The 27981-nt window shown below is 42.3% G+C and overlaps 2 protein-coding genes across 2 annotated transcripts; both read left to right on the top strand.

Annotated features, from left to right (window-relative positions):
- Positions 1–7599: 7599 nt before the first annotated feature.
- ATP6V1G1 (ATPase H+ transporting V1 subunit G1) lies at positions 7600–12202 on the top strand. The gene is made up of 3 exons (XM_081339571.1): positions 7600–7750; positions 10452–10552; positions 11439–12202. Exons 1-3 carry the CDS (start codon positions 7669–7671, stop codon positions 11610–11612), a joined length of 357 nt encoding a protein of 118 aa, XP_081195697.1. The 5' UTR covers positions 7600–7668; the 3' UTR covers positions 11613–12202.
- A 4851-nt stretch (positions 12203–17053) lies between these two features.
- TMEM268 (transmembrane protein 268) lies at positions 17054–27270 on the top strand (the record flags this gene model as incomplete). The annotated part of the gene is made up of 8 exons (XM_081340104.1): positions 17054–17171; positions 18523–18632; positions 19687–19794; positions 20581–20730; positions 23040–23150; positions 23901–23981; positions 25155–25340; positions 26357–27270. 8 exons carry the CDS (start codon positions 17054–17056, stop codon positions 26537–26539), a joined length of 1047 nt encoding a protein of 348 aa, XP_081196230.1. The 3' UTR covers positions 26540–27270.
- Between the last annotated feature and the right edge of the window lie 711 nt (positions 27271–27981).

Below are 27981 nucleotides of genomic sequence, written 5' to 3'. Positions count from 1 at the left end.
ATGAAACGTCTGCAAGGAAACCAGCAAGCTCAGAGAGCACCAAGGATCCCTCATTTCAACCCTGAGCTATAGCTATTCCCTTCTATAAATAGATTGGCTGAGTTCACGCTAACACCCTAAAACACAAGCAATGGTTTGCAAGCTACACCCGTCTGACTCCAACCCTGGTTTGGTAAACCACAAACGAGCAAACCGCAGAGTTTGCCAGATGGACGTTAGGCAAACAATATATTTTTAAAGCCTTTTTTTTTTTGGTGGGAGAGTTGTTAAACCGCTGTCACGGGGGACCTAATTAGGAGCATAAGGAAGTAAGAGTTTTACTCATTTCCCCCAGTTACACATTGCCAGAAAGAGTAGTGTCATTCACATCCAGTAATTTGTTACTTAGCGCAGAAATGGTTTTTTGTCTGCTATGCTTGGTTGGGGGATTTGAATTGTGCCCAGAAGGAACAATGATTTAGTAAGCTGTCTTTTTGCATTTAAGACACCACGTGGCTGGGTGCTTCCGAGAAAGGCAGAGATGGAAACAGGCGCACGATTTTCCTTGAATGGAGAACATTCAATTTATGGAACCTTTTTAAGAACCCTTCAGGCCAAAATCACGTCCCTCCCTGCAAACTATAGCTATTCACGGAGCAATTTTTTTTCCGGCTCAGACAAAAGAAGGAAATTGAATAATCGCGTTATCCGTTTGGGGAAGGGAGGTGGGGTTGTTTTAATTTGATCGAGGCCCTGAACGGAGGATTTGAAAGATCAATGTTCAATTGAAGCCAGAATGTTTTCCTTTTTAGGATTAATGGATAAACACTGAGAAGGAAAAAAAAGCAGTGAAAGATGATTTCAATATATAATTACAATGGGGAGATTACTCTATGCAGATGGGAAAGATTTTGACAGAGTCCACTGAAGAAGCGTGGTGGGTGAAATTGACAAAACGTGAAACTGACTTCCTTGATTAAAGACATTGTCTACATTTATTGTGGACTGGAAACCTCTTGTGCACTTTTGGGGTAAAAATAAAAAAAATGGAATTTGTGATTCATGGTTTAGATGATTAGACAAGACAGATTATAGAAAGAAGAATAATGTGGATGTGACTTCAGAAAGAGAGGTTGACATATATTTGAACTTATAACCGCAGTGAAAAATATTGGAACTCATTTCTTCTTTCATTTTCTCTCTCTCTCTCTCTTTTCTTTCTTTCTCTTTCTTCTTTCTTTCTTTCTTTTTCTTTCTTCCTTCCTTTCCTTCCTTCCTTCCCCCTCTTTCTTTCCTTGCTTTTTCTTTTTCTTTATTTCCTCCCTCCTTCCTTCCTTCCTTCTTTTCTTTCTTTCTTTCTTTCTTTCTTTCTTTCTTTCTTTCTTTCTTTCTTTCTTTCTTTCTCTTTTTCTTTCTTTTTCTCCCTCTCTCCTTCCTTCCTTTTTCTTTAACTTTTTTCTTTCCTTGCACTTTTTACTTTCCCTCTGGTTTTTTTTTCTTCCTTACTTTATATTGGTTTCAGGTTTGTTTTTTTGTTTTTTAATCTTGTTTCAGTTTTAATAAAAATTATAAAAAGTAAATGGATTGAATCTCAACAGATGGCACCACTGACCCAACCCAGCTGATCTTGGAAAGCAAAGCAGAATCAAACCTAGTTAGGGCTTGGAAAGGAGAGTGCACGGAGAACGGAAGCTAGGTGGGAAATAAAACAAGAGGTCACAGAATGTGCATACTCTGGCAAAGAGAACTTAATGGATGTCCATCAGGCTACCAGAGTAGATTCAGTCTGGATCAGTCACCGGGATCAGAGGTTCAATCTTCCGAATGTTTGACTCGTGCTGGAGCCCACATTTTGGTGAGAGAGAAGTTCCCCCAAGGATGGGCTCCAGAACGAGTCTGAAAGTTCAGAAGACTAAACCTACGGTCCCGGTGACCGATCCAGATGGGATCCCGCAACTATGTCCTGGGACACACGCATAATTGCCTTCACTGCACCAGCCTAGAGCTTCCTCTGAAGACACGTGACCCACATTTCATTGAAACAATTGCAAATCAAATGAAGTTGATTTTGCCCTGGTCCCGGCTTGGGGAGCAGAAGCTGGGATGCGTTTTTGGGTGACTCGATATTTTGGAAGGAAGACGGGAAGGCCAAAAATTTAGGATGCTCCTTCTCCTTGATGATTCCGATTATCTTCCAAGCTCTTTGCTTTTCTCAAACACATTTTCCTTCTCGTTGGCCCAGGAAACCTTTTCCCAAGACCTTCTTTGAACCACCTTTGCCTGCACGGAAAGCAGCATTTCATTTCTGGATGACTGCTGAGTTGCTATGGTTATCTTGGGAGGAACCCGAGTGAAACCTACAGAAAGGTGATTTTGTGCCGCTCATCTCCAGCTACGTCTTCCCCACTTCATCCCAGGTGTCACTCCATGTTTGGTCTTCTCAACATCTCTGCTCCAAAACATCTATGTTTCGGCTCCCAGGGGTTTGAAGGCACCCAGGGCAGTGAACCATAATTACAGCCTTGGGAAGCATAGAATGGATGACATCTCACCCAACCGTCTGAATGCAAATGAAACGTAACCCGTTGGGAGTGAAGAGACAAGAGATGAAACCCAGTCTGGGTTTCTGTTCTCCCCTGGTTCTGCTTGAAGATGTGTTTCAGGCTGAGAATTTGAATTTGAATTTGAATTTGAATTTGAATTTGAATTTTAATTTTAATTTTTAACTGGGGTTTTATTTGTTCAGGGACGGATATAATTTTTTTAAATTGTTTTTAACTTTTGTATTTTTTGTTTTAATCACCCTGTAAACCGCCCTGAGTCCTTCGGGAAAGGGCGGTACATAAATATAATAAAATAAATAAAATAAAACTACAGCGAAAAATGCAGCTGGCGTGTTGGGATGCACAGTTGTTTTCCATTCTTTGCGTGCAAAATGGGAAGTTGGACATCTGATGGAGGTGGGGAAGGAAGCCTCTGCCCATATACAGAGAGGCAGAAGATGATGGCAAAAAATGTCTTCTCCTCTTTTCCTCCTCTTCCTCCTCTCCTTCTTTCCTGCTCATTATCTACCTTCTTCTCCCCACATCTAGCTACTCCTTCTTGTTCTTTCCTGCTCATTATCTATCTCCTCCTCTTTCCTTCCTGCTCATTATTCATCTTCTCCTTCTCCTTTTCTGCTCATTGTCTTCTTCTCCCTTCATCCTTCTACTTGTTCTTTCCTGCTCATTATCTGTCTGTCTGTCTGTCTCTCTCCTGTATCTATCTATCTATCTATCTATCTATCTATCTATCTATCTATCTATCTATCTATCTATCTCCTCCTCCTCCCTCTCCTTTTCTGCTCATTATCTATCTTCTTCTCCCTTCATCCTTCTACTTGTTCTTTCCTGCTCATTATCTGTCTGTCTGTCTGTCTGTCTGTCTCTCTCTATCTCTCTCTATCTATCTACTGTATCTATCTATCTATCTCCTCCTCCTCCCTCTCCTTTTCTGCTCATTATCTTCTTCTCCCTTCATTCATCTACTTGTTCTTGCCTGCTCATCTATCTATCTATCTATCTATCTATCTATCTATCTATCTATCTATCTATCTATCTATCTATCTATCTATCTATCTATCTCCTCCCTCTCCTTCTCCTTTCCTGCTCATTATCTATCTTCTCCTTCTGTTTCTCCTTCTCCTGCTGGCTTCAATGTTCTTCAAAACAGCAATGCCTGGAACCAAATCCTCCCCAGTAATCTGATTAGCAAGGCGATCACGCTTGGCTCTGGCTGTAAATAGGGTCATTTGTTATAAGCCGTTCGCAGAGCTTGCATCTGCCAACAAAATCTTTAACTTAAAACATGGGGGGGGGGCGTGGATCACAGGGTGAAGCCCCGCAAGTTTTGTGCTTCACGGGCCGCTTGTAAACTTCAGCAGAAAATTTTATTTATTTTATTTTTTATTTTTATTACATTTATATCCCGCCCTTCTCCGAAGACTCAGGGCGGCTTTACAAACTTAGCAGTAGCCTTCATTCTATGTATATGCCTGCTTGTTAGGGCTTTCACACACACACACCCAAGCGGCATTATTACAAAGTCAGCTTATTGCCCCCAACAATCTGGGTCCTTGTGCCCTGCATTCTGGTCTTTAGTCATTCTGGAGCAGACTTTTTGCAGATTTTTCCTTCTCCTACAGTAGCTGGGGTGATGCTGCTAGAATATGCCTTGCTTGCTTTTCACTTAGCGCAGCATTTACACAGCCATTAATGTGCAAGTGAGGTTTATAGCTAAAGCATTTAGTGTCATCCCTGTTAACACGCCTTTAAACCCAGTGGAAATTCACAGGATTTAGCCCTTCTTTCCTTCCTTCCTTCCTTCCTTCCTTCCTTCCTCTCTTCCTCCCTCCCTTTCTCTTTTTCTTCCTTTCTCTCTCTCTTTCTTTCTCTTTCCTTCCTCCCCCTTCCCTTTCTGGCAGAATTTCAACTGAGGAAGCTTTGACATTACTGGGGATAGGTCACAAAGGATCAGCTTTTGATCAAATGGGGATTTTTACTGGGGAAATGGGTGGGAGGGGGGGAAGAGGATCCTTGGTTGGCAAGGATCCAATCTGGGTCAGTTACCGGGACCAAGGGTTTTGTCTCATGAACCTTTGGACTCAGGGAACTATAGATAGTCCTCAACCTACGACAAGTGAGTGCCAAATTTTCTGTTGCTAAGTGATACATTTGTTAAGTGGGTTTTGCCCCCTATTACAACATTTCTTCCCACAGTCGTTGAATAAATCACTGCAGCTGGTGAATTAGTAATGGTTGTGACTTGCCCCGGTTGTTTAATGAAACTGGCTTCCCTGTTGAATTTGCTTGTCAGGAGGTCGCAAAAGAGGGTCACACGACCCAGGGACACTGCGACTGTCATAAATATGAGTCAGTTGGCCCAAGTGTACGAATTTTGATCACGGGAATACTGCAATTTAATTTAATTTAATTTAATTTAATAATTTGATTTCTATAACGCCCTTCTCCCGAAGGACTCAGGGCGGTGAACAGGGCAATACACAATAAAAGTCAAATACAAAAATTAAAAAACCATTAAAAACCAATTAAACATCATGCCCATAAAATCAATACATATTAAGTTAAAAACTAATTTTAAAAAACCCAACCCCACCCCATCAGACCAGGCCAGCTTGTTCGAAAAAGAATGTTTTAAGATCGCGCCGGAAGGAGCGAAGGTCGGGGGCCGTCCGGAGCTCAACCGGTAAGCTGTTCCAAAGGTCTGGCGCGCCCACAGAGAACGCTCTCCCCCTGGGGGTCGCCAATCGGCATTCTTTGATCGGCGGCACCCTGAGGAGGCCCTCTCTGTGGGAGCGCACTGGATGGAGGGACGTTGACGTTAAGTGTGAAAGAGGGTCATAAGTCATTTTTTTCAATGACGTTGGTTAACTTTGAAGAGTTACTAAATCAACTGTCATTAAGTCGAGAACTACCTGTATATCCAGTGCTTTTTTGGGGAACTCACATCTTGTTAATCTTTTATTTACCTTTTGGCACGTAGTCAATTTATTATTTTTTATTTTATTAAACTTATATACCTGTAATCACTGTACACACACCCACACACGTCAGTTGTGTAATGAAACATAATGTCGTCGCCCAGAGTAAGCACTCAGCGCGCGACCAAATGACCAATCACAAGCCGAGCAGAGCCCTAAGCCGAGCAGCCGGATGAAGTACGCGTGCATTGGACTTCACACACAAGCAGCCCGCATGCACCGTTTTAATGATTTTGCTGCTGACCTATTACGCTCGACAGGGCAATTCAAGTCCACGTGGACCAAACATCAAATTTTCAAAAGTTACTTTTAAAACTTAGAAAATCTGTCAAAAAATAAAAGGTGCCGGAACTCCGTTCTGGTGAGTTCTATGACAAAAAAGCAGTGTGTATATCTAAATATCCCACACAAGAAAAAGCCCAAACCACACAAGAGATGTTCCCTGAACAAATCTGAAAGCTTGGAAGACCGACCCAGATTGGATCCTGTAACATTATTCTGAACGCAGGTCTATTTTGCCTTCGTTCGCAACCATTTTGGTCCACACAATTGCTCAGTGCAGGAACTTAATTAAAGCATGGCAAAGAGGTTAACGATCCAAACTAGGCTATGATGATAATTCAAACTGCACTTGTGTCAATGGAAGAGGATATTTCTACCTAAGGGTTGAACTGCGGGGGGGGTCCCTGGTGCTCTCCGAGTGCAATTTAATTGTGTAAATTTAACTGGGCTTTAATTTAAGTAGCTCGACTTATTTTAATCTGCATGTTAGATCACATAATAAAGACTGCAAAAGCACAATATGGCTGCTGTGCCCGCAGTTTAATTGTCCCAATATTTTAAAATTCAATAATTGATAAAACCAATTTCTTACACACACACACACACACACCAAACACCAGGCCAATTCTATAATAATAATAATAATAATAATAATAATAATAATAATAATAATAATAATAATAATAATAACAACAACAACAACAACAACAACAACAACACACACACACCAAAGACCAGGCCAATTCTATAATAATAATAATAATAATAATAATAATAATAATAATAATAATAACAACAACAACAACAACACCAACAACAACAACAACACACACACACCAAAGACCAGGCCAATTCTATAATAATAATAATAATAATAATAATAATAATAATAATAATAATAATAATAACAACAACAACAACAACAACAACACCAACAACAACAACAACAACACACACACACCAAAGACCAGGCCAATTCTATAATAATAATAATAATTATAGTAATAATAATAATAATAATAATAATAATAATAATAATAATAATAATAACAACAACAACAACAACACACACACACCAAAGACCAGGCCAATTCTATAATAATAATAATAATAATAATAATAATAATAATAATAATAATAACAACAACAACAACAACAACAACAACACACACACACACACACAAACCAAAGACTAGGCCAATTGTATAATAATAATAGTAATAGCAATAACAACAAAAAACAATAACAATAAAAGCAAGAACAGCAACCATAACAATAAGATAATAAAAAACTTTTAAACATTTTTTCCAGTCTTATTTTACACTCTATTTTTTTAAAATAAACGTGTGTTTGTATATGTGTGCATGTTTCGGGGACGGGAAGAGCAGAAACCAAACAAATCAACTTTTGTATTTGATTTCAACAAACAAATCTTCCTTTGGAAAACAAACGAAACGACTTCTCCTCAGCCAAGGAAATCGCGCCTGCGCAGTGAAACTTTTCAAGCCAAACCTTGGGGCGAGGGGGAGGAAAAAAAGCGGGTCACGTGACGGCAAACCATAGAGTTCGACGACGGGGTTGGAAGGAAGCCCAGAAAAAAACCCCTGGCTCCATTTGAAACGCTTCTCTCAGTCTTTCAAAAGCCAAGGGGAAAGACACGTGTACTTACTCGGGTTGCTTCTCACGTGGGAAGGAGAGTTCCACCCGCTCCAGAGCGGCACCCTCCAGCCCTCCAACGGGCCTTCCGTTACATCCTCCAATGAAATGACGGGATGACCGGAAGGGGTGGGGTTTGGCGCGGCAAGGCGTCTTTTGGAGTCTTCTTTCGGGGCCGCAGGGCATAATTTCTCCTCAGGATCGCCGCGGTCATGGCCAGCCAGTCTCAGGGCATCCAGCAGCTGCTTCAGGCCGAGAAACGCGCCGCCGAGAAGGTGGCCGAGGCCCGCAAGCGTGAGTGGCCGGCCTGGCTGCGGAGGGAGCAAGCGGGGCTCTTTCTGAGGCGCTGGGACTACACCTCCCATCGCCCCCGGCCCTCAAGGGAGGGAGTGATCCAAGGCCTTTCTAGCCCTGCTTGTATGGGAGCGGTAGTCCCGAGGGAATGGGTCCCGCCTCCCATCATCCCCCACCCATGAGGGAAGGGGAGGCTTGGAACCACTACACATCCCATCATCCTGCGTGGGAATGGCGAGCCGTAGCCTCAACAGGGGCCTTGCACCGCCTGCTTCATCCATTCGGAGGAATTCTCTCCCAAGTTCTCTCCGTGATGATGATGATGATGGGGTTGGTTGGTTGGACTACACCTCCCATCCGTTAGGGAGAGGCCTGGTCTACTACAGCCTTTCCAGCCCAGGTTGCATGGGAATGGTAGTCCAGAGGGATTGGGTCCCATGTCTCATCATCCCCAGCTTTTAAGAAAGGGAAGGCCTAGACTAGAGCCACCACATGTCCCATTATCCTGCATGGGAATGGCCACCCTTAGACTCCCCAGGGACCTTACGCTGCCTGTTTCATCCATTCAGGGTTTTTCGCTCCCATTGCCTTTGCAAAGTGGTACTGTGTGTGTGTGTGTGTGTGTGCGTGTGTGTTTGGACTACATTACCTATCCTTCCCAGCACACAAGCCCCTTAAGGCCACCTTAAAGCCCAAATCCAAATAAGGGTCGGTCTTGATGGATTCATGCCTTTTCCTTGCCTGCTCTTTATGGGTCTGGGGTTTTAATTGGGTTGTTGTGTTTGTTATTGATTTGTGCACTTGGCTCATCAGTTATGCTATTTAGTGACTTTTAATTAGGGGAGCTGCCCAGAATTCCAGATGAAAGATGGTCGGCTCTACAAATTGAATCAATGAACGAATGGATGGATGGATTTCTGGATCAGAGCAGTTCCATTATTTCTGATTTTGAGGGGGGGTATAAATAAACAAGGGACGCGGTGGCTCAGTGGGTTAGGACGCTGAGCTTGTCGATCGGAAGGTCGGCAGTTTGGCGGGTCGAATCCCGAGTGCCGCGTAGCAGAGTGAGCGCCTGTTACTCGTCCCAGCTTCTGCCCACCTAGCAGTTCGAAAGCATGTAAAAATGCAAGTAGAAAAATAGGGACCACTACGGTGGGAAGGTAACAGCGTTCCGTGCGCCTTTGGCGTCTAGTCATGCCGGCCACATGACCACGGAGATGTCCTCGGACAAGCGCTGGCTCTTCGGCTATGAAACGGAGATGAGCACCGGCCCCTAGAGTCGGAAACGACTAGCACACATGTGCGGGGGAACCTTTACCTTTACCTTTTACCTATAAATAAACAATGGAGCGATAAGAAGAATTTGCCCTAAACTAGGGGTTCGGAAGCATTGACTCATCCTAGAGATTGCCTGTCTAGTTTGTTTATTAACTATCTCAAGGGCTGTGATTCTGGGCAGCTTGTAATTAAAAACAACACACAGTAAACAAAAGTATACTGTTTCATTAGAAAATAAAAACAGTCAACAAAATTATAGGTAACGCTATTACCACAAAGCTAAAAAAAATAATCATCCTACTGGGCATAATCAAGAAACGGGCACACTAAAGCAAGTCCTTCATTTCTCATTTTTCTAGGTTTTTAGTTATCCTGTTTGAAAGGTTTTAAAAACTTGCTTTAATTGGGGACATTTTCCTAAGGTGATTTTTCCTGTGGCTGTAAGCTTCCCGTGTAGTTTTTCCTCTGAAGGTCAAGCTGCAAAGCTCTTAATGCTGGTTGAACTTTGCAGAATTTGACGGCCAGCATATCCTGAGAAAAACGTATTATGATATATGAAATATTGTGATCAAAACCAAATCTTTGAAACATCTCCGCAGCCTATTCCCGAGCAGAGTTCTTGGTTTGCATTATTCGTTATTAAGGGGAGCTTCAATCCAAGGAAAGGAGACAAGTTGGGAATCTGAGCGGCATCCTGCCTTCCTTCTGAGAATAATTGTTGAATTCGGTTGCATAACTTACTTGCGTAAAACCAATTTTAGTTGTCGGACTTCCTGTGGTCTGCATAATGTCAGTTGCATACTGATAGCCCCCCCCCAAGGTCTGACAGTGCATCATTTTAACTTGATTAAAACTGAATTGTGAAGGTTATGGGGTGCTGGTGCATTGTTAAGTACCTTGCTGGGATGTCTCTGCTGGGAATTCAGCTTAACTAAAACCGCTGGTTTTTAAGTTGTATTTTTCAGCATCTTTGCATGAATCTTTCATATAGCAGCCTCTAGAACCTTCACTTGGCAAGACTCCAAGAAAGGAACTTAGTCTGGCCAAGAGTGATGGGGTCATATCATGTGCTGGAAATGTTGCATTGCTAGGAAAATAATTCTGACTAATGTGCGTGTTCGTAAGTCTTTAGTTAAGAAACTGACTAGAGCCAACTATGAATGTTCAAAAACTGGATGGTCTCCTCTCTTTGGGGATTTTATCCCATGTAAAACAGATAATCCTTGATTTATAACAACAGTTGAGCCCCAAATTTATGTTGTTTAAGCAAGACACTTTTTAAGTGAGTTTTGCCTGGATTACCTCCAGAATATGACGTTACCGGCTGAAATCAATCTGAGAAAATCCCCTTTCTCTTGTTTTGGCATCTGAACGTTTTTTTGCTGCTGTTTTTCTCCCCCCCCCCCCCCAAAAAAAAAAACAGGGAAGAATCGGCGACTGAAGCAGGCTAAAGAAGAAGCTCAGGCTGAGATTGAACAGTACCGCTTGCAGAGGGAAAAGGACTTCAAAGCCAAAGAAGCCGCAGTGCGTTCAATTTTATGCTGGCTAATCTCTCTCTGTCTTGTTTCTATATTAGAATGGAAATTCAGTTGGGGCTGCAAAATGCTTTGTAGTGGCTTCACCTCCCTCCCCCACTTGCCCCTTTGAGGCTCAGCCCCTTCTCTCTTACTAGTACAGGTAGTCCTCAACTGACAATGGTTTAGTGACCATTCAAAGTTACAACGCCATCGAAAAATGTGGCTTACGACTATTTTTCACAGTTAACGACCTTTGCAGCATTCCCTCACGCTCACGTGATCAAAATCCAGAGACTTGGCAGCTGACTCATACTTACGACAGTAGCAGTGTCCCAGGCGCATGTGATCCCCTTTTGCGACCTTCTGACAAGCAAAGTCGGGGGGGGGAGGCGGGAAGCCAGGTTAACAACCGACTTACTAATTTACCAACTGCAGCAATTCCCTTAAGAAGCGTGGCAAGAAAGGTTGTAACCTGGGGCAAAATTTACGCCAATGTCTCACTTAACAGCAGAAATTTTGGGGCTCAGCTGTGGCAGTAAGTTGAGGACCATCTGTAATTTTCCTGTTTTGGGTTTCGCCCCCAAAATCATCTCTTTCCCCCCCCCCTTTGAAGGGATAAGCATTCATTATAGGGCTCTAAGCGCTAAATTGGCTTCCGCAGTTTGGGGAAATGAGGAGGAATAATCGTCACATGACTCTGGGTGGTTAAAAAAGAAACCAAATTCAGATTTTTTTTTTGTTTTGTTTTGTTTGTTTTTGGCCTGCTTAAGCCCTGCTAGACCGTGTCACGTAGAAGCATTGAAGGTTTCTCGGGGAAATGCAGAGAGCTTCACTGGACGAGCTGATTTTAAATGGGTGCCTTCCATTTTTCTTTTGTCTCTTATTTATCACAGGCGCTCGGCTCCCACGGCAGTTCCACCACCGAGGTGGAACAGGGAACTCAGGAGAAGATGGCTGTTCTCCAGGAGAACTTCCAAAAGAATCGGGAGGAAGTGCTGAACAGCTTGTTGAATTTGATCTTTGACATCAAACCTGAAATCCATGCGAACTATCGGATCAACGGATAGGCGGGTCTTTTTGTTCTTCAGGAAGCAATCAGCAATACCAGCTTTAGCTGCCCCCCTTTTATAAAGGTGCATAACTTATTCCCAAGAGGTGTAGATTATCTCTTTCTCCTCCTTTTTTCATTCCCCCTTTTATAGCATTTTTGAAGTTTCTTATGTAGGCTGGCTCTGTGTCCCCAAAGTGCATTATATCATAGAAGTGTAGTGTGGAAGGTTGATGTTGGATAAATTGTATTTTGAGTATTACAAGGATTGCTTTGAACCCGAGAAGTATTTATAAAAGTCAGGAAAGATCAGTGCCATGTGACTTTTCTGTATCCTCCTTAAATTGCAAACTCTATGAATTAGGTACTCTGATTAAAAAAAAAAATCCGTTCCTTGTCTTCGCTCAGAGTAAAAAAAGCAAAACAAAACGGGGATTTTCTTCGCGGAATGAATAGTATTTGGATTGTATCTGAAAATGTTGAAATGAGTGTTATTTAAGTAATAACTGTATTCTCCTGTTGAACTTGAACAAGCTGCTGCTAAGATGCTTGAAGAAAAAGTAAAGATCTGATCTGAGTTGCAAAGAAATTAAAACCTTTTCTTTTTGTCCCTTTTCCTCTTGCTCAGAAATATGGATGTTGCTGGCTTAAACGGGAGCTTTGTTTACTTTTGATGCGGCAGTAGGAAAGAAGCTCCTGATAGTGTTTTGATTACACATTGGGTATAAGGGGAGTACAGCATAGATAGATAAATAGGTAGGTGGATAGATAGATAGATAGATAGATAGATAGATAGATAGATAGATAGATAGATAGATAGATAGATAGATAGATAGATAGATAGATAGAATTTATACATTTGTCAACCACTCCAATTGAAATCTTAAGGATAGAGCACACCACAAATAAATATCAAGATATCTGTCAAGGTTCTGACTGATGAACCCAACCAAGCAAACACCTTCCAAGACATTCCGATCGCTTAATGTAAAACTTTATTGAGTACAACATTTCACCAGGTATGAAAGCAAAACCAGCTCTGGCAAACTCCAGCCCAAACCCCTCTAGTAAAAGAATAGAATTCCCCCTCCCATCCCTGAACAGGTCACATTGCCTAATTAGGTGCAGTTATATGGTTATGAGAAAATGTCTCTTGAGTCGGGCCAGGCACCTGGTGAATCGTCCTTGATTCTCACAGTTTGCCTTTGTAGCCTGCATTCCATTTCCCCATCCTCCCCCCAAGTTTGTCGGCAAGCTAAGAAGCAATAATTGTCTGTCAGTATGTTCTATCTATCTATCTATCTATCTATCTATCTATCTATCTATCTATCTATCTATCTATCTATCTATCTATCTATCTATCTGACATCCATATGTCCACCACTCTGTAACTGTCTGTCCATCTATCTATCTATCTATCTATCTATCTATCTATCTATCTATCTATCTATCTATCATCCATATGTCCATCCATCCATCCCTGTCCGCCCATCTCTATCTATCTATCTATCTATCTATCTATCTATCTATCTATCTATCTATCTATCTATCTATCTCTATATGCCATCCATATGTCCACCATCCATCCATCCCTGTCCGCCCGTCTCTATCTATCTCTATCTATCATCTACCATCTATCTCGAATGAAGGTGAATCTACGTGTCCCAGGATAATGTTGCAGGATATAATCTGGGTCAGTCACCAAGTTCAGAGGTTTCATCTTCCAAGCTTTACCTTCTGAGGTAAAATGGGGACCCAGATTGTTGGGGGCAATAAGCTGACTTTGTAAAAATGCTGCTTGCCCCCCCCCCCCAAAAGCCCTAATAAAGCAGGCATATACATAGAATGAAGGCTATTGCTAAGCACATTGATTTGTGCTTTAAAATTGTAAGCCGCCCTGAGTCTTCGGAGAAGGGCGGGATATAAATGGGATTTTAAAAAAAACTTGCTGGAGCCCCTCCTCGGGGAGCTTCTAGCAGAGTGCGCTTCGGGCTATTCTGTGGGTGACATTTCTGTGGGTGGCTTTTTAGCTGTTGATTGCGGTGTTGACACTGCGTCCTGCCAAGCCCTGTGCTTCCTCAGTATGCGATAAGCTGGTGTTAAACCAGCACTCCTGTTGACAGATTCTCCCTTTGCCAGAACACAGAGGCTCACTCATGCTGGGTGTGTGCGCGTGTGTGTGTGTGTGTGTGCTAATGAAGGAAGTTGTATTTTGAGAGTGAGTGAATGTGCACAACATAATAAGAACCAGCTGCTACTTGGACTTCCAAGAGTGAGTCATGAATTTGAAGTTTTGCAACATTCTGGCTGTCGCGATTTATTTGTGAATGAATTCAAAAAATTACGAAGACCTCATAAGCCTTCCAGTGAAAACCAGCTCCATAAATCCATGAAGAATATGTGATATTTTTTTTTCCGGAACAGAACGAGTGAAAACGGTACAAATGCTCCACACTTCCTACTCTTTGTACCTCTTGATTAAACAATGGGGCTGCTTTCAGAAATATCTTTAGCTGAACGCTGCTCTTTGCAAAACTTAAACTAGCTGGATAAAAACATCCTTGGCCAATAGCTTATGAATTCTGTCAGTCTTGTGGCTGCAGGCGGTTCAGCACAGTGTTTTAAGGAAGACAAGGAATAGGAGGCTTTTTACATTTTTTAAAAAAAGGGAAAGAAAGATGACAAGTGCTTTTTAAAATCTTACCCTTTGGACTGAGGCTATCTGAGTTGCCAAATAGAGAAAATGCTTGAAGGGATTTTAAACTGGGTTCTCTTGCCCCAACAAGTGAGTGGAAGAGCAAGATCTGGATTAATATAACAGCTACGTTTCAGACCTGTAGAGTTGATTACATTTTTTTTTCCAGATAAATGTTTCTGTCCCTTCATCGCTTCCTCTCGCATTTTAATCACAAGGAAATGCACCTTTTACTTTCCAATTGAGCGACCTTTGAAGGAAACTTAACAAGAGTAGCATCATACGAAAAACAAGGAACGCAATTATACTTATTAAGTTGTATTTGTTCGCTCGCAGGCTCTTCAGTATATAAAAATTGCACTCTTGGTTTTTTTTGTGTGGGATGCTGTTCAATGTACTGTTTCCCATGAATTCAAGATGTTTTGGTGGTGGGGGGGGGAGAAATGGGAGGAAAAACATCAGAGTAAAGCCACCTTCTTAGACACAGCCTCCATCAAGCTTCTAATCGTCAATTTGTCCAGAACCCTACCCGTTTCTACAGCGTTTGTGGATACTGAGTGGACTTCAAGGAAGTGACTGTTGCTTATGGTTGCTGGTCCTTTCAAACTTTCTTTGCAATTGCCCCTAATTTTAATCTTTTTTTTTTCTTGCCACGGGCCAATTTGTGCCGGTCATTTTCGTACGATGAGTACATTGTCCTAATGGACTATGGGTATTCTTAGCTGTGTTCACAACCATTCGTAGCATGATAATCCAATGTTTTGTGGGCTACTCTTGGTGGACCGACAGCCGGGGGAAAGTAAGTGGGAGCTGGATGCCAGACTGATTTTCATTTCATTTAAATCTAGCTTGAAATGAAGTACAGTTGAGACGTTTCTCTTCTCTGCTGCATTAAACATTACAATAACGGAGGGCTATAAAGGAATGAAGGACTTCTCAGGAGAAAGATTTGATGATGATCATCCGGTTGGCTATGGGTTGTGTTTCAGCATGGATTATTGATTACGTCTTGCTGCGATGTTCACCAGGGGTTTTGGAGAAGATGAAGGTCCTCGCCGCCAGCCTGTAGCCAGATGTGTTGGGAGCCATGCCTCCAGCTCTGAGAGTCGAGCTTATTTGCGGCCTGTTTTCAATACCCGGTTGCAGGAAATGGAGGGGGGAAAAAAAGGCAACTGACCAGGCACGTGACTGCATTCTTTTGCAATAGCAAAAAACAAAAAAAAAGAGGCAGAACGAGAAGGAAAAACATTCAATCTGCAGTTCAGAAGTGCTTTTAATGATTAACGTGGAAGCTCCTATGTTTGCTTCCTCCTAATATATCTCCCCACCCCCGTGTAAGAAAGAGAGAGTGCATTTTCTTAATGGAAGGAAGACAATGCTAAGCTGCAGCTTTTTGTGCTGCTAAGAAAGGCAACGGAGCTTTGCAAAGGGGTCTCTTGAGAACCACAACTAGGCTTGTAAGTCCTTTTTCTTCTTCATACCTGACTCTAAGTTATTAATTTCGTTCAATTTTCACAGATGTCTTGTTTTTCTGTGATGGACTTCGGGATTCAATTTCTCTTTACGTCCTTTACAAGCCTTCTTTTTTGACTTTGTGAAGTGAGTTTAAAAACAACAACGACAACAAGAAACAACAACAACTAGGAGTGTGACTAAGGTGTAGGGATTGTTCCACAAGCATAGACCCCAGAATTTGTAAAATCTGTTGAATAGAAATGGCTTTAGTCTTCTTTTGACAGCCTGATATGAATACATACTATGGGGAAAGGGTGGCCCAATCCTTCTCCTTCTTCCTGTGCAATCTGACTTGAGTAATCTTAAATCCTGAGTCATGTGAAGCAAACAGTTTCCTCCGTTTCTGATTGTGATAGGATACCAGAGTTTTGCAACTGCTGAATGCTAAGGAGGGGCTGAAGCAAACCAATGACCAATGCAGTTAACTCCCATTTGATGGATGGGGCTTGCCTTTGTTTTTTTCTTAAAGGAAATCCCCGTGTTATTCTGGGAATCCATATTTTGTCCACATTTGTGGGACAGGTCAACCTGGAGCCTTGGTGGCCACTGGAAAAAGGTCATTTACCTTCGGTCATTCCAGGTGACGCTACTTGCAGGGGTGGGACGGTGTAAGAGAGCAATCTCTGTTCTGTCTTTGTGGAGTTTGGGGGTGTGCTCCTGAGACTCAAGAGCAGCCAATTCAGGAAAGCCAAGCCTTTTAATTCATCTTTTAATTCTAACAGCTAAGCCTTTTGTGCACGTATGTCTCAAGAGAGAAAGCGTTGCAAGGTGGCAGAGCTGGGGAGAACTTCTAGAACCCAACTTCTCAAAGCAGAAGACACACACACACACACACACACAAAACAACCCACAGTTCTACGGGGGGGGGAAAAATTGAATTTTTCAGAGCTGGTTTGTAGGACCTGTTTTGTGCAGCTCAGAGGTGTGTAGCCCCACCCAACTGATTGGTGAGAACGTAGCTATTGCTTCAGAGAATGACTCAATAGCATCAGGAGTGAAAGAAAGAACTGGAGCACGCTAGAAGAAGTCAGGGATGAAGCTTGCTGGACTTCAGAGGATCATCTGTTGAACTTTTGATCTTGACCTGCAATAGTCTTATCTTCTCTTGGACCCCACGTGGAGGAAATGAGCTGATGAACTGTTTTGTTTCCCTTGCCCAGAAAACGGTGAGGATCTTCGAAGAGAAAAGACCAGACATTGATAGCTGAAGTTCTTGTTGGGTGATTTTCAGAGTGGGACGCTGATTCAACATGGTTTGTGGTGGAAACCAAACCAAAGATGGTGAAGAAGAAGGAGGAGGAGGAGGACCATTTACCATCACTTATTGTTGGAGTAAAGGAAAGGAGCACGCTGATTTCAGGAGAAATGGTAAAATCAGTGATTTGACAACATTGGTCAGCAGTAGCGGAAAACACGGTGGTAGCCCTAATAATTTTGACCTGTTTGGGGCTTTTCTTTGAGTGATTTAATTTAATCTTCTCTGTGAATGGATAGCAGCTATTGTGATCAGAAACATTCAGTGAAAACCATGATCCTGTTATATGAGCTTGAGTTAAGAATGAAAAGTCCTCTGTGATTACTTTCTTAAATGCAGCTTGATGGGTTTGGTGATATATCTGTGTTTTCGTGCTTTTGTGACCTCTTTGGGCAAACTACCAGTGTCAATATTATGCAGTGTATGGCCCAAATCCATTTTTTTTAATGGATCACAAGCAGTAGAGTTACAAGAAGAGATGGTCGGAAACTAAATTTAATTAAATTTAAATTAAATTTCCCAGTAGAAATCAGCTGTTCTAACTGGAACTCTTCCAGTTGTTCTGGGACAGGATGACCGGTGTTTAGAGAGGCCAAAACATCCCAAGGTATTCTGTAAGGAGTAGAGGTGACATGACAGCACTGTTCCAATATCTCAGGGGCTGTCCCAAAGAAGAGGGAGTCAAGCTATTCTCCAAAGCACCTGAAGGCAGGACAAGAAGCAAGGGATGGAAACTAGTCAAGGAGAGAAGCAACCTAGAACTAAGGAGAAACTTCCTGACAGTTAGAACAATTAACCAGTGGAACAACCTGCCTCCAGAAGTTATGACTGCTCAAACACTGGACGTTTTTAAGAAGAGACTGGACAGCCATTAGTCTGAAGTGGTATAGGGTTTCCTGCCTGAGCAGGGGGTTGGACTAGAAGACCTCCAAGGTCCCTTACAACAACAACAACAACAACAACAACTCCTCCTCCTCCTCCTCTTCTTCTTCTTCTTCTTCTTCTTCTTCTTCTTCTTCTTCTTCTTCTTCTTCTTATTCTTCTTCCTCTTCTTCTCCTCTTTAAGAGTGTCAATGGAGATTCTCAGTCATCCAGGTCATGGTTGTCTCAAAAGTGTTTTTTCCTTGAGGAGGAAGAAGAAGGAGAAAGAGGAGGAGAAGAAAGAAGAGGAGGAGGAGAAGAGGATGATGAAGAAGAAGAGGAGGAGGAGGAGGAGGAGGAAGTTGTTTCACTTCTTACCAGTTCAGAACTGAAGATATTTCTAGGAAGAGAAGAGAAACGTTTTCAAGAAAAAAGTCCAGTTGCCCTTTGGGGGAAAACACCCCACCATGACCTGGATGACTGAGAATCTCCATAGACATTTGTAAACCATGACTGATGACACACTGTGAATTGTGCAATCGACTGACTGTGCTTCAACGTGCCAACGCTGAACAATTAATTTTCCCAACTATTGCATTGCAGACCTTCTAAATGGACAGGTGCTTATGGTGCTGACAGCCCACAAGTCCCATGGTTCTGCTCCTCTCGTCACGAATTCTTGGAAAGACCAGCTGAAAACTTTGGGAATAGAGGTGAGGTTCCCAGTCTTGTTGAAACCTGCAGTTCAAAAATCAGTGCTTTTAACAGATTCCCATTGGACGCAACACCACATTTTTATCTCCTGCGTGCATGTACATACATGTGTTTTTCTGCAGTATGAGAAAATATGTATCTAAATAGCATACCTAGGTATAAACAAGGTAAAATCTGCTTCAAGTTAAGCTGGAGCTGCTAAGGATCCCGTACGGTTTCTACAACGGAAGTGTAGATTTTTTTTGAGCCCTTTCCCAGCCCAAGTGACCATCCTATAATTTGCTGGTTGTTTCTGTTTCAAGTACTAACCAGTTTTAAGCCTGCTTAGCTTTTTTTTTTTTGATCAGGCAAGCGTGGTTAGATACTGCCACCTAGCTCAGTTCATTTTTTTAAAAAATATAGACTATAATTCTATAGAATTCTCTCACGGAATTAAATCTAGTTCAAATTTGAGTCCTTGGATTAGGTCAAAGAAAAGGATCTTGTTGGCCATCTCTCTGAATGTAGGTGACTATCAGGCACAAGGAATTTGAAATTCTAGTTGAGCTGATTTATTGCTCATGCCTGTAGACAAGAATATACTCAACTAATGGTCAGCATTAAATTGGCACAAGATAAGAGTCAACAGAGCTCAAGAAGAGTTGGACTTAGACCATTTATGGCAACATAATGACTCCAGGCGGATTCCTCTCTTGACTCCTACCCCAGGTTCTGCCTCTTCTTCTCCTACAGCAGGGGTGGGGATCTATGGCCCTTCTATGACTTGTGGGCTTCATCTCCCAGAATTCCCCAGCCAGCCAGCCAGCCATTCTGGGAGTTGAAGTTGAAGTCCACAAGTCATAAAGGGGTCGTAGTTCCCCACCCCTGCCCTACAGTGACAGATTCACTGATGGATATGTTTAAATGACTCCAGGAAAGGTAGGAAAGGGAAACAGACCTGAGACTCTTTGTTCTGCTATCAATCAGCTCTTATTCCAAGTACATTTCCTCCTGTAGTCCAAATCTGCTTCTCTGGTTCCAGACACGTGCCTGATGTTATGGTTATCCAAACAGGTGACAGAAGACCAGTGGGAAACTTTGATTCAACGAGCTGTGCTGGAGCCAAAAATGAGAGCGTATCTATTGTATAACTCCAGAGGGTTGAGGATGGCCATTGCAGCTGTAAGAACCCCATAGGTCATGTGGGTTTAATCTATTGTATCTATCTCTCTAATCTCTTTCTCTACCTCTTTCTCTCTCTTTCTCTAATTATCTATGTAATTATATCTATATCTGTCTATCATCTATCTATCTATCTATCTATCTATCTATCTATCTAATCTCTATTCATCTCTCTCTCTAATTATCTATATAATTATCTATATATCTACCTATCTAATTATTTATCTAATTACATCCATCTATCTATCTATCTATCTATCTATCTATCTATCTATCTATCTATCTATCTATCTATCTATCTATCTATTTATCTAATCTCTATCCATCTATCTAATCTCTCTCTAATTATCTATCTATATCTAATCTCTCTCTCTCTCTATTGTCTGTCTGTCTGTCTGTCTATCTATCTATCTATCTATCTATCTATCTATCTATCTATCTATCTATCTATCTATCTATCTATCTATCTATCTTTATCGAACTTGTATGCCATTCACCTAGCCAAAGCGCACTTTAGGCAGCTTACAGACATTGAGTAAAATGCAGTATAAAAGAGTCCTTTAAATCTTTTTTAAGAGTAAATATTGCTCTTAATTGCTCTTAATGTCCGCAGTAGCCATGTTGGGCTCCATTTCTGAGAGTGAGATGGCCAGTGCCTTAACTTGATAAATTAATAAGCAAATAACTATGTTTGTCCTTGGCTGCACAGTCAGGCAAATATTTAGATCAGATTTGGCTTTTTTTTTTAATCCCCTCTGCTGCTGACTTAACTCTCTCTCCCTTCAGGTTGTCTATGTGACTCTCTGGATCAACCTTTATTCTGTCCTGCAAATTTTTTCATTCGGACAGTCTTGGAAAGTCATCATTTTGGTTACTCTCGTTGTTTTGGTGGCTGGCCTGGTCATCCAAATCATAATTTGTCACTATCAAGGAAAGGTGAGACATGACTGGATTGTAACCAGTCATCATTTCCGTGCCGGATTCGTATTTATTTATTTATTTATTTATTTATTTATTTATTTATTTATTTATTTATTTATTTATTTATTTATTAAATTTGTATACCACCCTTCTCCCGAAGGACTCAGGGCGGGAGAAAAACACATTTCTTGTCAATGTGTTTTTATTCCCCCTCTTTCTTTAACTATCCTATTCTGCTCTTCTGGGTCGCTCCCCTCTGTTGGAAGGATTTGGTGAGCAACAGCTGAACGCTTTTATTAAGTGACTAAGAGGTTTGGCAGGGGTCCTGTGTGCGAAACGCATGAGGAGACACTTCCTGTTATCTTGGAAAATGATATTAATATTTTGTTATGATTGCCCAGCGATTATGTGTTACTTCAGTCATGCCTGAATCATGCTTTGCTTTTGCGGGTTTTTAATTTCTTCTGCATAGCTTGTGAATACAACTCTCTTTAGATCCTCAGTTGGAACAACTCTTAAAGGCATGGAAAAATATTTGCCTGGGGTTGAAATTGCTATCTCTTGGACTATGGGGTCCTTGGTGTTCTCTGACCTTGGTGTTTTTCTTGCAGACATTCCTTTATAGAGCTAGGCAACTTCATCAGTGTTCAGTAGATTGTAGCAACAATGATGTAATAAAATGTCTTCAAGAAAACCAAGCTCAGAGAGCCTAAGGATCCTATATTAATCCTCCTCCTCCTCCTCCTCCCTAAAAGCCTCACTCCCTTCTAGTACTGGTGATGCTACCTACTTAGGTCATGAAATGTCTGCAAGAAAACAACCAAGCTCAAAGAGCACCAAAGACCCCACAGCAGCTTTCCTCCTCCTCCTCCTCCTCCTCCTCCTCCTCCTCCTCCTCCTCCTCCTCCTCCCTGAAAACCCCATTCTCTTCCAGCACCGATGAAGTTATCTAGTTGGGTCATGAAACGTCTGCAAGAAAACAACCAGGCTCAAAGAGCACCAAGGACCCCACAGCGCTCCTCCTCCTCCTCCTCCTCCTCCTCCTCCTCCTCCTCCTCCTCCTCTTCTTCTTCTTCCTCCTCCCTGAAAACCCCATTCTCTTCCAGCACCGATGAAGTTACCTAGTTGGGTCATGAAACGTCTGCAAGAAAACAATCAAGCTCAGAGAGCGCCGAGGACCCCACAGTTCAATCCCGAGCTACAAATATTCCCCTTGATTGCTATTTCTTGGGTTGCTTTTGTTCTTTGGATAGGGTGTCTGTTTGTTTGCTTGCTTGTTTATGTCAAAAGTGGTATGACATTTATCCAAACTGCTCAGACAGGATTGGCCAGTCTGGAGAGATCACATCTGACTTCCAAATCCTGCTTTTTATCGGAGCCCAGGTCCTCCTCCCCAAATTTTCAGCAGGCATTCTTTCTTGCCTACAAATGTACTCTTGGTTCAGCCGGGGCTGTCATTGAAACCGATTTCCAATTAATGGTAATTAAAACGTGAGGCCCTTGGACGGCTCCCCCGTGCTTTTGGACAGTTTCCCCTTCTGCCTAATGAAAAATTAAACAGCAACTTCTGCAGGAGCCTGTGGAGCTGACTCAGTAATTGCCCTGTCACCGCTCCCAAATCCATGACTTATTTTCCCTCTTGGCTAAGAGGTCGGCCTCTTAGAGGCCGGCTTGTCAGGTGTGTAGACTTCAGACGAGACCAGAATCTTTATGACGGCCAAAGACCCGCATAAATCTGGGAGACTTTGACCAGTTTGATCAAGGTTGAAATATCGGTAGCCTCTCAACTCACCGGAGTTCATTTAGGGACCCTTCAAAGTTACGGCGACACTGGGAGGAAAAAAAGCGACATAACGACCATTTTTCACACCCGTACGACCGTCACAGAGTTCCCCTGATCATGTGATCAAAATGCTGGGCAACTGACTCATCGTTATGACGTTTGCAGTGTCCCGGGATCGTGTGATCCCCTTTTTGCAACCTTCTGACCAGCAAAAAGTCCAGAGGGAAGGCAGGTTCATTTAACAGCTTAACGGCCTTGATTCCCTTAACAACATGGGGTAAAATGGGGCAAAATTCACTTAACCACTCTCTCGCTTAGCAACATAAACTTTGGGCTCAGTTGTGGATGTAACTCAAGGACTACCTGGCTATATGATTTCCAAAGTCGCAATTTGGGAACAAAGGGAACTGGTCAGCAGGTTGCAGCCATGTTCATTCCCCAAAATGGATGTTTTTCAAATGCCTTCCATCTCTTAAAAACCTGTTTTTTATAGCCACAGCTGAATTCTTCTTGTCTTCTTCTTTTTCCTTCTCTTTCCCAGATGAATGTGAATACAGATATGAGGCTAATGGCTGCCAATGAAGCCTTCATGAAATTTGGATTCCTGGTAGGGATGACAGATATTTCGGACAAGAACTGTGCTGTCCCACAGGTATGTCTTTCTGAAGGGGGAATTTCAGAATAGAGGAGTGGAGTGGAGTAGAGTAGGGTAGGGTAGGGTAGGGTAGGGTAGGGTAGAGTAGGAATAGAATAGAATAGAATAGAATAGAATAGAATAGAATAGAATAGAATAGAATAGAATAGAATAGAATAGAATAGAATAGAATAGAATAGAATAGAATAGAATAGAATGGAACGGAATAGAACAGAATAGAATAGAATAGAATAGAATAGAAAATATGGAATGGAATGGAATGGAATGGAATGGAATGGAATGGAATAGAATAGAATAGAATAATAATTGTCACTTTAAATGTACACTAATCAGCAGACATTAAAATGAGATTAACAGAATAACAGCATAGCAGAGTTGGAAGGGACCTTGGAGGTCCTCTAGTCCAACCCCCTACTCAAGCAGGACACTATACCGTCTCAGGCAAATGACTGCCCAGTCTCTTCTTAGAAACGCCCAGTGTTGAAGCACCCACAGCTTCTGGAGACAAGTCATTTCTCTACATCTGTCCCATGAAGCATTATAATTTCGCCCCAAGCATTCATGTTTCTGAAGATCAGACATCAGGCTTTGGAGGGTTCTATGCAGATGTGAAGCCCTGTCTCTGTGACACTTCTGCACACATCTGTTAAATGCAAGTCAACGTAGAAAGCTTCCGATCATGGCGGACGTAGCGAATTTTCCCTGGCTGCTTTCTTGTTTATCTCCCTCCTTTCTCCTCTCCTTCAGTTGTGGTTTGTTCATTTCGACATTGGACCCTGCCTTCAGTCTTTGACGGACTCTCTGCTCACGCTGAAGAGAAGTCAGGAGGTAAGTTCTTCGACTGCTCCTTCCTTTCAAGTCTCTTAAGCTGCAGGGTCGAAAAACAGAGGACCCTTGAAATGCATCCCTGCCAAGTTAATTGTGTCGTATACTACTCATGGTCACTGATTTGCAAGCTGGGTGCCATATAAATTGGTCAGATAAATAAATAACAGTGGGATGCCTGGCTGAGGAGCCATAGTGACATGGTAGTTAGAATGCAGTATTGCAGGCAAACTCTGCCCACTGCCAGCAGTTCGATCCTGACCGGCTCAAGATTGACTCAGCCTCCCATCCTTCTGAGGTCGGTAAAAGGAGGACCCAGATTCTTGGGGGGCAATATGCTGACTCTGTAAACCACTTAGAGCGGGCTGTGAAGCGGTATATAAGCCCAAGTGCTATTGCTATTGGTGTAACTGATTGGATGTTTCATTTAAGAGCTGTGGTGGCGCAGTGCTTAGAATGCAGTATTGCAGGCTAACTCTGCCCACTGCCAGGAGTTCGATCCTGACCGGCTCAAGATTGACTCAGCTTCCCATTCTTCTGAGGTTGGTAAAAGGAGGACCCAGATTGTTGGGGGTGGGTGGGGGCAATATGCTGACTCTGTAAACCACTTAGAGAGGGCTGTGTGAAACATTGTGGAGCGATATATAAGTCTAAGTGCTATTACTATTGCCACAGATGAAAAGACCTAACATTCTCCTTCCTATAATATGTATCCTGAAACTTCCAGAAAGTTCAAAACATGAGAAGAAGAAAAAAAAACATTTTAAGTCCTCTTCTTGTGCTTCAGTCCCAACACCACACTGCCTCTGGATCCCGAAGTCTTCATACCTTTGAGACTGACTAGGTAGACTAAACATGGTATAGTGGTTAAAGGCACTCTGTTGCCCAGAAAATGTGAGTTCCGATCCAGTCCTAGTCACAAAACCATCTGGGTGACCTGGGGCAATTTCCTTCTCAATCCTAAGAAGAAGTTCATAGCAAAAACCCCTTCTGAGGAACTTGCTAAGAAAACTTCAGGGATTCATCCCCAGGCTGTCACCAGGAGTCAACACTTGACTCAAAGCTGCACCCACACCCACCCACCCACACGCTCACCCAAGAGAAAGAAAACCTGGGAAGGGATACTCAAGAATTCTGTCGGGCTTGTTACCTCTGGGTCATTGTCATTTTTACCAGTCTGCTCTGAAGCGCAACCTGGAACACGTCGGCATCATAGTGGAGACCACCCTCTTGCCAAGTTGGGAAGACCAACTGAATGACTCTTTGGAGGAAACTTCACTCTTGCCAGGGACAAAGAAGGGCGACAAGAACTCTGTGGCCCACCGAGAATTCCTCCATCTTGTCTCAGACAGAGCTCCGGAGGTAAGGATGTCTTTCACGATTTTTTTTTAAAATCTTCCCTTCGTCCTTGGGTTGGAAGGCCAGCAAAATGGTTGGACAAGAAGCAGCCTTCCACAGTAACATAAAATCTTCCTTCTCACCCCTAAGGGGTGATCTGTGTCTTCCTCGGTCTTGGATCCTCTACAGGAGGAGGAGGAGGAGGAGGACTGTGGGGTCCTTGGTGCTTTCTGAGCCTGGTGGTTTTCTTGCAGATGTTTCATGACCCAAACTAGGTAACATCATCAGTGCTAGAAGGGAGGGGGATTTTCAAGGAGGAGGAGGAGGAAGAGGAGGAGAAGAACTGTGTGGTCCTTGGTGCTCTCTGAGCTTGCTTGTTTTCTTGCAGACGTTTCATGACCCAACTAGGCAAGGTAGCTTGCCTCAGTTATACTAGCCCCTGAGTTGGGAAAGAGATGTTCCTTGTGCCCAAGAGTTGCAACTTTGTCCTTGAATCTTGTCCTGCGGATCTTGTCCAAACTCCCTCAAGTTTGGACAAAACCCATTTTGAGGATGTTTAGCCTAAGTAAAAAAAATTTTTTGGGTGAGAACACGCTTTCAGTATCCCAAATATGCTGTTGAGCACCCAAAGTCTACTCACGCTGTCTGTCCAGCCACTGGTGTAGCGTGGTCAAGTTGCTGAACTAATGGCAGGTCTTCAGTTGGAGGCCTTCAACTCTGGAAGTTCTCTGAGCTGTGGTAGCAGGAGAAAACTTGGCGGAGGGCGCTGTCAAGTTTCTGACGTATGGGCTTTTCAAGTAACTCTGAGGCATCGTTTACCTTAAAAGTCCTTTATTTAGCCTAACATCGAATGTTATTGCTTGACAGGGGCGTTGTTTACTTTTTTCTATAATTCCAGGATTATAGCTCTAACAAAGGATTTGACGTAAACTCTGAACTTGGATTTGGGGTTGTGGGGTTGAGCCTGAATTTTTTCCAGAGTTTTCTGCTGGACCACAGTAGATTTCCTCCATTAATATTGACTTCTTGCCTCGTTTCAGACAATGTCCCAGCAGCTCTTGACGGTCTTCAGCAGCTATTACGTCAGGCTCTTAGTCAGTGGCCAGCTTCCAGAAGTCCACACGGGACAGCACAAAACTCTTGGCCACCAGCCTTGTCTCTGCCAGTTTGTAAAGGCTACCATGCTGGGAAAAGAATTCTGTGGATTCCTACAGAGGTGTTAGCAACCAAGGGTCCCAATCATCAAAGACTGAAGAATCAGAGGTCTGAGGGAACGAAGAATGCTTTGCCTTCCACACTCCCTCTTTTACGTAGCTGCCACCATCCCTGGCTCATAGTTCTCCATACAAAAGGACTATGTCTAAAAAATATTCTCGGAAATGTTTGCACCTTTTTCTAAGGAGAGATTATATTATAGTTGGATCAGGATCTGTCTCTGACTGAAAAGAAGGGTTTTGCCACGTGACGTACTGTTTTGCTGGTCTCTGGATTGGATCTTCATGCATTGGTGGTTGCCCAGAGTTGTGAGGATGAGGAGGCAGCCATATCAATGAAAGAAAAGAAAGAAAGAAAAAAAAGAGAAAGAAAGAAAGAAAGAAAGAAAGAAAGAGAAAGAAAGAAAGAAAGAAAGAGAAAGAAAGAAAGAAAGAAAGAAAGAAAGAAAGAAAGAAAGAGAAAGAAAGAAAGAAAGAAGAACTAAGGGAGGGAGGGAGAATGGAAGAAAGAAACGGAGGGAGGGAAGGAGGAAAGAAAGAAGAGAAGAGAGAGAAAGGAAACAGAAAGAAAGAAGGAATAAAGAGACAGAGGGAGGGAAGAAAGAAAAGAATAGAGAAAGAAAGACATGAGAGATTATTTGGCAAAGAAAGAAAGAAAGAAAGAAAGAAAGAAAGAAAGAAAGAAAGAAAGAAAGAAAGAAAGAAAGAAAAAAAGAAAGAGAGAGAGAGAAAGAAAGAAAGAAAGAAAGAAAGAAAGAAAGAAAGAGAAAGAAAGAAAGAAAAAGAAAGAAAGAGAAAGAAAGAAAGAGAAAGAAAGAAAGAAAGAAAGAAAGAAAGAAAGAAAGAAAGAAAGAAAGAAAGAAAGAAAGAAGAAAGACAGAGAAAGGGCAAAGTAGAAGGAAAGAAGGAAGGAAGGTAGGAAGGAAGAGAGAGAGAGCAAGAAAGAAAAAGAAAGAAAGAGGACAAAGTAGAATGAAAGAAGGGAAGAAATAAAGGAAAGAAAGAAAAGAAAAGAAAGAAAGGACAAAGTAGAAGGAAAGAGAAGGAAGAAAGAGAAAGAGAAGATAAAGTAGAAGGAAAGAGAAGGAAGGAGGGAATGAGAAGAAGGAAGGAAAGAAAGAAAGAAAAAGAATGAAAGGAGAAAGGAAAGAAAAAAGATGGAGAGAGGAAGAAAGGGGGAGAGAAAGAAAAGAAAGAAAGAAAGAAAAAGAAAGAAAGAAAGAAAGAGAAAGAAAGAAAGAGGGAGGGATGGGGATTCCTCTGGAAATAAGAAACATCTTTTCTAGCTGGATTCTGGAAACTCAAGCCACAATGTTATGATCTGAACTTCAGAGATGTTTAGATCTCTGAGATCAACTTACCTAGGAGATACATGCAGCGATTCATAGCCAATGAATCATGTTCTGGGAAAGGGTGTGTTCCCAGACCACATTCCCACCGGCCTGCTCTAA

This window comes from Vipera berus, assembly GCF_964194415.1.
Source record: "Vipera berus genome assembly, chromosome: 15".
In the NCBI taxonomy this organism is placed as follows: Eukaryota; Metazoa; Chordata; class Lepidosauria; order Squamata; family Viperidae; genus Vipera; species Vipera berus.
This window is presented reverse-complemented; position numbering and strand designations above follow the sequence as displayed.

What these genes read in the sequence shown, in the direction of transcription:
- ATP6V1G1 (XM_081339571.1), top strand. Translation starts at nt 7,669, where the DNA reads ATGGCCAGCCAGTCTCAGGGCATCCAGCAGCTGCTTCAGGCCGAGAAA. An exon ending in GGTGGCCGAGGCCCGCAAGC is followed by an intron (nt 7,751 to 10,451) that starts GTGAGTGGCCGG and finishes AAAAAAAAACAG; the next exon opens with GGAAGAATCGGCGACTGAAG. An exon ending in TCAAAGCCAAAGAAGCCGCA is followed by an intron (nt 10,553 to 11,438) that starts GTGCGTTCAATT and finishes TATTTATCACAG; the next exon opens with GCGCTCGGCTCCCACGGCAG.